General features: G+C 41.9%; 1 protein-coding gene across 1 annotated transcript; it reads left to right on the top strand.

The window, feature by feature from the left end:
- The first annotated feature begins 4,531 nt into the window (after positions 1–4,531).
- On the top strand, positions 4,532–9,815 carry LOC102694515 (oocyte zinc finger protein XlCOF6-like). The gene is made up of 2 exons (XM_015336504.2): positions 4,532–5,003; positions 7,203–9,815. The coding sequence occupies exons 1-2, from the start codon at positions 4,832–4,834 to the stop codon at positions 9,356–9,358; spliced, it is 2,328 nt and encodes a 775-aa protein (XP_015191990.2). The 5' UTR covers positions 4,532–4,831; the 3' UTR covers positions 9,359–9,815.
- Positions 9,816–10,875: the final 1,060 nt, after the last annotated feature.

Here is a 10,875-nt window from a genome sequence, read left to right as displayed (position 1 = left end):
TCCTTCCAAAAAGCAATGACAGTTGAAATAACACAAAGCAGACAGGTTGCTTTTCACTGTGAGAGGGAAAATGCTCAGGGGTTCAAAGCAGTTGCTGTAATGTTGAGTTCATGTACAGTAGGTCACGTGGCTCTCTCTCCCCTGTCCTCTGCTGCAGTACCTCACTTTGCCCACGGGGTGGAAGCGCAACTACAGCACCAGGCTGTTGCATTGTGCAACCGTGTGACTATCAGTGAGGTCACACACAAGCAGTGAACTGCCTGTATGCAATATTAACTCCCTCACACTGGGACTGAGGCTGCGAGAATCAGATCAGGGCTCAGCAGAATTACAAAGATGCTCTTCATGCTTCTCCTATTCACAGCTCTGCCAGGTAGGTCATCAGAATGAGGCTTTAGAATCCAATCTTGCTGTGGAATCACACTTATTGATTCACCACTGAAAGATTTTCTTGCACAGAAGCTGATTAAAAATAAATGTACAGTGTATCTTACTAATCAAAACTGCATATGAGGTTTTCAAGAGTGTTTTCAAATAATGGCAGCATTGCTGATTTTTAATCATATTTTTGAAACAAACTGTAAAGTGTATGGAATTCTAAATTTAAAAAGAAAATCAAATAAATGACTACCTAAAAGTATCACTATCTTGAGGCAATGAAAAATAGCTCTTGCCCATATTATGTGATCTGCTGAAACATGTCTTCCAGTTCCATTAAGAATGTGATGTTCTTTGACTGTAAATAAAATATTTGTTTTTTGCAGGGGACAGTTCAGGTAACACACTGACTCCAGCTTCAGAGTCAGAACATGTCAGAGAGGGAGGCAGTGTGACCTTCTCGTGTGTCTACACCGGTGATGTGCTCTATCTGCAGTGGTACAGGCAGTATCCTGGCCAGCGTTTGGCATTCATCGTCCTCATTCATGAAGCTACTCTGACAGAGAGCAGATCTGACCCTGCAGACCACCGTTTCAACATCGAGCTTGATAAAGAGAAGAAACGTGTGGGGCTGAAGCTCTCCTCCACTACAGTGACAGACTCAGCCCTGTACTACTGTGCCCTGAACCCCACAGTGACAGGAAACTCACAGCAACACCTTACAGAAACTGGAAACACATAGGAATATAAAACACTAAGGAAAAAATCAAGAGTTTTCCTAGAACAGTTGAACCTCTCGTTAACCCAGTGTATTTGAAATGTCCTGCCCCTCTGGACAGAGAGAATTACTCTTCTCAATTAATGGTTAACTACCATCCAAAGAGCCATATTATCATAGGAACAGAATGGGTGACCAATTCATGCCACTAATATATTTAATTTTTACAGAAGCTCTAGCACCGCTCTGCTCAGAAATAAATAACTTTTTTAGCTCATTTAATCTTTTAAATTTAAACATTTGTCCAGCATTCTGATTTTTCTGATTTTTGTAACACCTTTAGAGAGATGCAAAGGACTCTATTGTTGCTTGTTTTTAGAAATAATGCCAACGAAGGCACACGTTGTTAACGCTGGCTGATATTTAAGCAAGATGCATGAACACACAAGCATTTGGTCAGGTCTGGAGAGACGCCCGTGGTCATCAGTTCCTAGACTGCTCACACGCAAAGCAAGTGGTCCAGTGTCCAAGCTGATTATACAGTAGGCTATACTCACTCTCACCCTGAAACTACCTTCATTGTGTAATTCCATTATTTTTATTTCTAAGTATTAACACAGCAGACAGTTAAACAAATGAGCGAATGCATTCCCTGCACAAAAAAATGTTTAGAATTTAATTTTTAAAGAATTATTTGCAATTTTTGTGAGCTCATTTAATTGATTCAACTCTGTTACTACTGACATCAGCAACAGTATGTACAATGGAACTACCGTAAGTGACATCTGCCTAACGTCCATGACCCACTTAATAAACTTGTTTTAAAAGGGAGGTTGCAACTAACTATAGTCAACAATTTCGTATTTGGACGCAGATTTAAGGGTATTGCTGTAGATGTGTAGGAGAGTGTTAATTTCTCGTTTAAGGTCCCACGAGCACATTATTAAGGCAATGAAGTACTTTGTTTCCCAATGACCTGTGAGAATACATCTGTAAAACATAACGTTCTTGAATGGCAGTATAAACCAAATAATAAAGGCTTTTGCAGTTTAAAGGAAAAGCTCTTACATCATCACTGTCTTCTACTGGGAAGAGGAAGGTGGGAGGGATTACAGCAGTTCATGCACTTGCAGAACATAACATGAATGAACAGCCTTTTACTCACAGATCACTTTTACTCAGTGATCACTGCCACAGCCTCTACCATGGGTCTCAAATCCGGATTATTGCACTCAGTGGTTATTGCACTGGTTTTCTTTCTATGTAAGTATTTCAAATATACTTTATTACCATCTGTTGATAAATAAACGTTCTTATAAAAGTACCCAAAATGTAACCAGTTTTGATCAATCTGTTTAGCATTTACTTATATATTTACATTAACATGTAAAATCTGAAATCTTACGCAGGTGTGAGATCTCAGTCTCAGGTGTCCCAGAGGCCAGCCTCGCTGACTGTAACAGAAGGAGAGACTGCGATCCTTTACTGCAACTATTCAAGTTCTGATGCCCGCAGTCTACACTGGTTCAGGCAAAGAGCAAATGGAAGCCCAGAGATTATAATGATCTTGTTTTCCACACAAAACGAGGAGAACCAGTTCAGTGGGTCAGTGAACATGGAGAAGAGGACGGGAGTTTTCAATGTCAGCAATTCACAAGCTGAAGATTCGGGCTCCTACTACTGTGCGGTCGAAGCACAGTGTGTGAATCTTGTGAGAGAGGCTGACAAAAACTCAGTTCAGTTCATAGAACGTGCACTGTGTGAGCTGGGATTCACATTACACTGGAAAGCAGTACTGCTTGACTTTGCAACTGATAGGCTGCATTATAAGGGTTGTCCATTATTTATTTCTGCATCCACATTATTTGTTACTTTTTAAATAGAATTGATTTATGGAGATTGATTTATTGGAGTAACAAGACCGTGTGTTACTGGATAAAAACTGCCATTTCAAAATGCAGTAATTGAACAGAACTGTTTCACGTCCACACTCTAAGTTAATAAAAAGAACTTTATAAACTGTTTCCAAAGCAGTTCTGTGTTGAATGAGATTTAAGGGATTCATATCTCTGCAACTGTCAGCTTGTCCCATAAAGAAATGACTAAAGACCCAGAAAAGTGTTTAAATTTCCCACATTTTTGTGATTTTGTTCATTATGTTATTGTTAGAATTGTAAAATCTACATAGCATAATGACATAATGACCTGTAATTTACAACAGAAAAGCACGAGCAAATCTATGTTTTTTTTTTTTACTAAATAAGATTAGTTTATGCTGTAAATTCTCTTTGGTTCATGTTAATGAATCTGTAGTATTTGCTCAATTTCCAACTGATTATCACCAGCTTACAGAAATCCCTAGTCACAATGACCTGCGGTGTCTCGTTATCTGTGAATCCAACAAGCCTGGTATTGTACAAACATCAATGCACAAAGCGCAGTAGACATTTTATACATTGCGGTAGCCCAGCCGTAGTAAGAAATTGCAGTAACAGCTGACCTGTGCCAAGCAACAGGCACAAGGCACACAGGGCACACACACACAGACAAACACATACACACTCAGACCAGAGCCCACAACACTAACCACTGCGCCACCCTGCTGCCTCAGTGAATAATCACTAATCAAGTAATACTGATTTCTGGTTTCCTCAAATTATGCTTTTATAAGGCATTTTAAGAGCTAAGGTTTGGAGGACCAGTTATAGAAAACAATAGTCTATGACAAAAGTGAAAAGAAAATATTATGACAGGAACAGGAAAAACTGTGTATATGTTACTAGAAAAAAAAGCTGAAACAAAGTTGAAAGAACGTGAAATTTAATTAAAAAAATTATTTGCTAGATTTATGACTCAGCCTGTCAGTTTTACAGTAGCTCCAGAAAGCATCTGTATTCCATGTGTAAAATGAAACCATGTGTACGCACGTTTGTTGTGTACACTCTGTCATGTGTGCCTCCTTATTTTCATCAATCACATTGTTCATGTGCATATGTCACTACAAATTCCTGCAGACCGTACTGTAGGTAATAGAACTCAAACGAGCAGTCAGAATTACTACAAAAAAAATAACGAAATGGGGAGAAAAAAACACTGTACTTAAAAGTAAAGACGGTAAAACAAATGCAACACACTTAGAGGGTTTTTCGTCCCTGAATAAAAAAAGTCTAAAACTCTGAATCTGGGCTTCAAATAGACAATGATGAATCCCTTATAAGTTTTTGTTTTCTTCTCGTAACTTAAGTCCTAGAAGAAGGAGAAGCGACCGGTCCGGCACGATGACTTCATCTCCCCAGCTCTGGAGCTCTCTCATCTACTCTGGCTTGAATTACCACATCTCGCGGGATGTGAAAGAGGCGTCGAGATGTGCCGTGACAGCTGTGACCTCAGGGGCTGACGTCACGCCCACAATGATGAAGAGGGGCTAGTAATAGCAGAGGATGTTTTTGCTTTGGCTGGTTATTGAAATAAAGAATTCCACTCCACCCACCCCCCTCCCCGTTACCATTTTTGAGTGCTTTCACAATGTAACGATATCAATGCTCAACGCCTTGGTAAATCGTACACAGGGAATGAGTGTAGGAAGGCAGTACTGAGCGAATAGCAGGCGTCTTGCAAGAAGAGCTGGACGTTTGCCTTACGAGCACGGATCTGACTTCAAATCCGCCCCCTTAACGGGGAACCTGGTGTGAATTGGGACCGCTTGCCCACTCTCCCCAGACTGAAAAAGTTCAGATGGAGAAAGAAAAGGAAGACGCGCCTGCACAATTTCAGCTGCGGCAGCAGGGGGGATCGGGAGCCGCCTGGGATCTGGGAAGGATGTCGCATCCCGGCGAGAGGGATCGTGTTGGGTCTGTCCGGATCTGTCCGGGAATCACGGGGGCAGAGCTGACACAACCCGGGGCCGGTAAGTCAGGACTGAGCTGTCATTAAAAAAAAAAAATCTGCTGTAGTGCTGGATATGGACTATCTGAGCAGAGCAGCGTTCTTGGTTATTTAATGATAATTACTGCTACTGTTTTACAGTTTTATTAAAAAAGGCGTGAAGGAAGACAAGAGCTGACCAGAACAAGCCAGATTTCAATATTACTGTACATTTCTAGCAATGTGATACTGTAGCTTCACATTTTACATTAAGATTATTATGTATGAATTATTATTTAAACCAGATTCTCAATCGATTGAGGACAAATTATCATCCAGTAGGACGCAGCCAAAAGCCAGACCAATGTGCACAAAAAGCGCCGAAACAAAATTAACAGTAACGTGTAAGCGCTTGGGTCTTAGTGAGAGAATGACTGTGCTCTCGTTTAGTTGTAGTGGGGGCTACAGTCATTACTGTGTGTCCAGGTGTTAAATATTTGTGTTTGTAATCAGCCTTCACAAGTAACGTTTTCTTCCAGCAACAAGAAGCATGCATTTCGATCCGTCTTAGGAGTTGCGATTGATGGAATTCGGTGTTGTTGGCTGGGGAATTTGTTTTTAATTGACAGTTTTGACATTTATTTTCATGGACAAGACACAATAGCAGAACTGTAAATGAAACCATAAACACCTTTACTATCGAACATGGAATGCAAAACTTATCCTGAAAAATACATATGAACGCTACAAGCATTTTTTTCAAATAGCCATCTTCAGGGCATGGAGCTCTGCTGGTCTTTTTCCAGCCAATCACAGAAAGGCTCTTGGTACTGTACATACAGGAGTTTGTCCTTGTATAACCTGTGCAGATGATCCCAGGTGTGTGGGTTCCTACCAGGGGTACAGTAAGGTCTGATGCTGTTGTGATCAAGTTCAATACATGACTGATGAAACATTAAACAGCTGTGTTTCTGGTGGAAGCTGTGCACAGGTCAAATATTAGATTAAAATGCAGTACAAAAAAAACCCTGAAATGTTAATGAATGTTATTACTGACAGACTATTCCATGTGCCAGTTTTGGTATATAAACCTATGGATTTCTTTGCATTATTGATGCATACATTGGTTTGCTCCATTGATATTTTGCATGAATTAACCTTAAATAGTCAGTGATTAATTTCTCAAACCTCAATGTAATAATTGGATAATAATTAGATGCAATTATCTAGGAAATCTAAGAAGAATAGCCACCCATACATTAGTACAGGCACAGAAGACGACAAATGATTATATACAGTATATATTTAATTAGAAAATGACAATTTAGTCAAGAATCATTCAATGTAGGGAGGATGATAACTACAAGAATAAATAATGAAACTCAATGGTGGGAGCCTTGGTTCTATCTTTGAAAATAATATAGCCATCTTAAACATCATAATACTGTTGTATTTTAATGGCCAAAAGTCTCATAAAATATTTTTCTATATTTTAAATGATAACATTTTTTGCACACTTTTTCCATCTTGATTGTTATTTTTGTATTTTACTTTCAGCAAATTTAGAAAAAAAACATAAGCAATTGTTTTATTTTTAAGAGAGTGTATCTACTATAAATATAGGCTTCTTTTAAAAGGCTGTGTTCACAAAAACAGTGAAACTGCCCATGCATTGCATTTAACCTCAGTGTGCCCAGATACACTCTCTTAAAACCAAAACTTAAGTCACTAAAACTAAAACAAATGCTGAAGTTTGTATGTATAAAAACTCTTAATGAGTTTAAAGTGATCCAATGTAAAGATATGTTCTTCCGCAGTCCCCCCACCATTAGTTTAAGAACATTTCCCTATCTTCACCCAAATAGTGCATCATCTCCCTAAAATTCAAGACCTCCTATCACAATACAAACATTTCAAAAGATTCAGGTTCCGGCATCCATGTCTGTGAAATTCAAAGATCCTAAATACATAATCCATTACTGAAACAGGGGAAACAGCTCTCTTCAAGTGCAAAGACAAGAGTCACAGAATATATGTATTCATTTTTTTTCAAATCATACTGAATTGTAACAACACCATAAGGCATTTTTTTTTCTTTTCTGAAAGCCCTTAAGTAATCCTGAATATTTTGTTGTTTTGAGCATGCAATGAGAGTGCAGTGAACTGGAGCTCATGGTTGTGACTGGACTCCCCACAGCCCCCCTGTTAAATGCACTGTTCTCTCATCCTGTCTGTCCTACAGGAGCAGTGCAGGCCACCCCTGATGCCAGCGAAAGGCTTTCTATTGAACAGCGGCACTGTGAGAAGCAGTGGGGCTCCAGTCGCAGACGTGGCCCAGAATGCCCCGCTCTGGCAGGCAAGGACACTCTCGCCCAGCGGCACAGGAGCAAAGAGAGTGGAAAACACATCAGCACTCTGACACGGGCACCTGAGTGGGTTTCACACAGTCTCAAACTACTGAGATCTGATCACAGCACGGCAGGGCTCAGTAATCTGGACACTGAGAATGCGAAAGAAAGTCTCACTGGACTAGAGTGTGGTGTTGAACAGGGTGTCAAAGAAGAGGAGCTGAACGAGCTGGATACTGTTCGAGTTACTGAACAGAGCACCGAGCCCCACTCGGCTCAATCCACAGAGCAGCACACTGAGCCACTGCCGGTTCACATCAAAGAAGAAGAAGGCAATGATCTTCTGCGTGGACCTTGTGAGGGATCTCCATTCGTGAAGGAAGAGGCCCTTGAGCTGGATTGCGTCCACATTAAGGTGGAGAGGGAGACCCAGTCCACACACTCAGATGGGAACAGGGCTGAGTTTGATCACAGCCAGCAGGGCCATTACACAGAGGACTGCAAAGGGGAAGAGCAACTCCGAGACCAGGAAATCAGGAAGACCAACCCGCTGGATATTATAGTTCTGAGGCCTTGCTCAGTCAGGGTGGAAAGACTGTCATTACAGCACAATCAGCAACAGCACGAGCTCCCCACTACGTCCGCTCCACCGCCTGCGAGTAAGGACAACGAGGGATCCACTCGAAACCCAGACGCTGTCCATCACAGCACCCACTGTGGGAAGAGTGTCAGTCGCTTGGGAGATCTTGTGCCACACCAGCTTATCCTGCCAGAACACAGGCTGTACTCCTGCTCTCAGTGTGAGAAGAGGTTTACCCAGCCGTCTGATCTTGAAATACACCAGCGCCTTCACGCGGAGCATAGACCTTTCAGTTGCAGCCAATGTGGGAAGAGTTTTCCCGAGTTAAGTGACCTAAACCGGCATCACCGCTGTCATACAGCAGAGAGACCCTTTATCTGCAGTCACTGTGGCAAGAGTTTTAACCAGTTATCCAACCTTAAAATACACCAGCACTTTCACACCGGCCACAGGCCATATAGCTGTAGCCAATGTGGGAAGAGCTTCAGTCAGTTAAGTGACCTTAACAGGCATCAGCGCATTCACACCGGAGAGAGACCCTTCATCTGCAGCGAGTGTGGCAAGAGTTTTAGTCATTTGAGCGTTTTAAAATGCCACCAGCGAGTTCACACGGGAGAGAGACCTTTCACGTGCAGCCAGTGTGGGAAGAGCTTCAGCCGGCTCAGTTTTCTGAAATGCCACCAGCGCATCCACACAGGAGAGCGCTCGTTTATCTGTAACCAGTGCGGGAAGAGTTTTATTGACTTGAGAGGTTTAAAAAGGCACCAGCGCATTCACACGGGGGAAAAACTGTTCATCTGCTGTCAGTGTGGGAAGAGTTTCCTCGATTTGAGCAGCCTAGAAAGCCACCAGCGCACTCACACAGGAGAGAGGCCGTACAGCTGTAGTCAGTGTGGGAAGAGCTTTATTGACCTGAGCACCCTCAAACGCCACCAGCGCATCCACACAGGAGAAAAGCCTTTCAGCTGCAGTCACTGTGGGAAGAGTTTTATTAATTCAAGTGACCTGAAGAAGCACCAGCGCATTCACACCGGGGAAAGGCCGTTCAAGTGCACGCTTTGTGGCAAAAGTTTTTGCCAGTCGGGGGCGTTAAAATCCCACCACCGCATCCACACTGGAGAAAAACCCTTCAGCTGTACCCAGTGTGGGAAGAGTTTCAGCAATTCGAGTGATCTGATCAAGCACCAGCGCATCCACACAGGAGAGAGACCCTTCACCTGCAGTCAGTGTGCGAAGAGCTTCAATGTCTTGAGCAAATTAAAAAGCCACCAGCGTGTTCACACTGGCGAGAGGCCTTTCAGCTGCAGTCAGTGTGAGAAGACGTTTAGTCTTTTGAGCACGCTGAAACGCCACCAGCGCATTCACACAGGAGAGAAACCTTTCAGTTGCAGTCAGTGTGGGAGGAGTTTTAGTGACTTAAGCAACCTAAAAAGACATGAGCGCATTCACTTAGGGGAGAAACAACTGTAAGATATTTTCATCATTTCGTCTTTCCTATTACGGTTATGACCTGTCCAGTTCTTCCACGATATTTCTATTATGCTTAACACTGTTTGCTATATAACATTCACTGTTGTTGGGCCTATATTAACATTTATTACATAATCCTCTGGCACCCTGTAGCCTGACCTTGTCAGATCTCAAAAGCTCTCTCCGGACTGCTGTTATTACTTTAACTGCTGCCCCACATTAGCTTTGAGAGCAGGTTTTAAGGCCTGCAAGAAGAAAGGATACCTAAGAGCACAAGGCAGAGTTTTGACTCTGTTGCCTGGGCAAAACATTCCTGTTCCCCAGAGCAGTAACTGGGGTGTACTATCAAGTCTGTGAACAGGATGTCTTCAAATTATTGTGCAGTATGTTGTTTTAACAATCTGTATTGTATTTTTTACAATGTACTGTATGTGGTAATAAATAGAACTGCTGTGTATTCCAACTTGGTTGTGTCCTCTATGTGAACACAGGATAGAGGCATGAAATCAAGTTAATACCCTAAAATGTATCCAGCAGCACTGGCTTACAGTCAGTGTGGGGAGAGTTACATGACCTTGGTTGCTGCTATATTTCTCATCGTGCCACCTGGCTGGGAGAAGCCAGTTTCTCCTGTACTCGGGAAAGTAATGACACAGAGGCACAGCTCAGGGCTTGTAAATTCATAAGAGCCCCAGAGATTTATGTCCATTCAAGTACCCAAGAGGAGCAATACAGTGTGTGCTCCCTGCCAGCCTTCAGTGAGGAAAGGCAATATCGAAGGCTAGATTTTCCCAGTCTTAAAGAATGACAGTAGATAAGTGACCTGAAAAATGTTCCTGGAAAGTACAGAACTGGTTTTAAAAAAACGCGCCTGGTGCTTAGGCTAATTCCGGGATTTTACAGAGCATCGCTGCAGTACAAACTGCAGATTTCATGCTAAAAATTCTAAAGTGGATTCTCAAATTTGAGAATTCTAAAGTGGAAAGCGATCGCTGTGCATCCTGTTTAATTTCGTAGGCCAATCGAGATGTCTTTATTGTCAAATATCCCCACCTACTGGATAATCTGCAAATTGCAGGTTGTCCATTCCTGTTAAGAATAAGAATAAGATCATTTTATTAGCCCTATACAATTTTTTGCATTAGGAATTTGTCTTTTCGCATACCCCAGCTTGCTCTCCATCAGACACACGGGGGGAAGAGAGAAGCTTGAGGTCAGAGTGCAGGGTCAGCCATTTATACGGCGCATAACATGTTACATAACAAAAGTCTCAGTGTATAGGGTTGTTTCCGTAAGACTATGGCTAAACCGATCGGCCCAAGCTTCTGTTCAGCTTATTTACACTGTGATTTGAAATGTTTTTTCTTAACCCTAAGAGCTCATTAAAGTAGGATTCATTCTCGAAGAGTTCCTCAAAACTGTGATATTGTGTTCTGAAACAAAGCTTATTATAGTGTAGGAGATTGGGGGGTTAGATTTGCTGTAACAATCAGAAATTGCAACAATAAATTGCACGA

This window comes from Lepisosteus oculatus, chromosome 27 (genome assembly GCF_040954835.1).
Source record: "Lepisosteus oculatus isolate fLepOcu1 chromosome 27, fLepOcu1.hap2, whole genome shotgun sequence".
Classification (NCBI taxonomy): Eukaryota; Metazoa; Chordata; class Actinopteri; order Semionotiformes; family Lepisosteidae; genus Lepisosteus; species Lepisosteus oculatus.
Note: the sequence above shows the minus strand (reverse complement) of the source record. Positions and strands in the feature narration are given on the sequence as shown.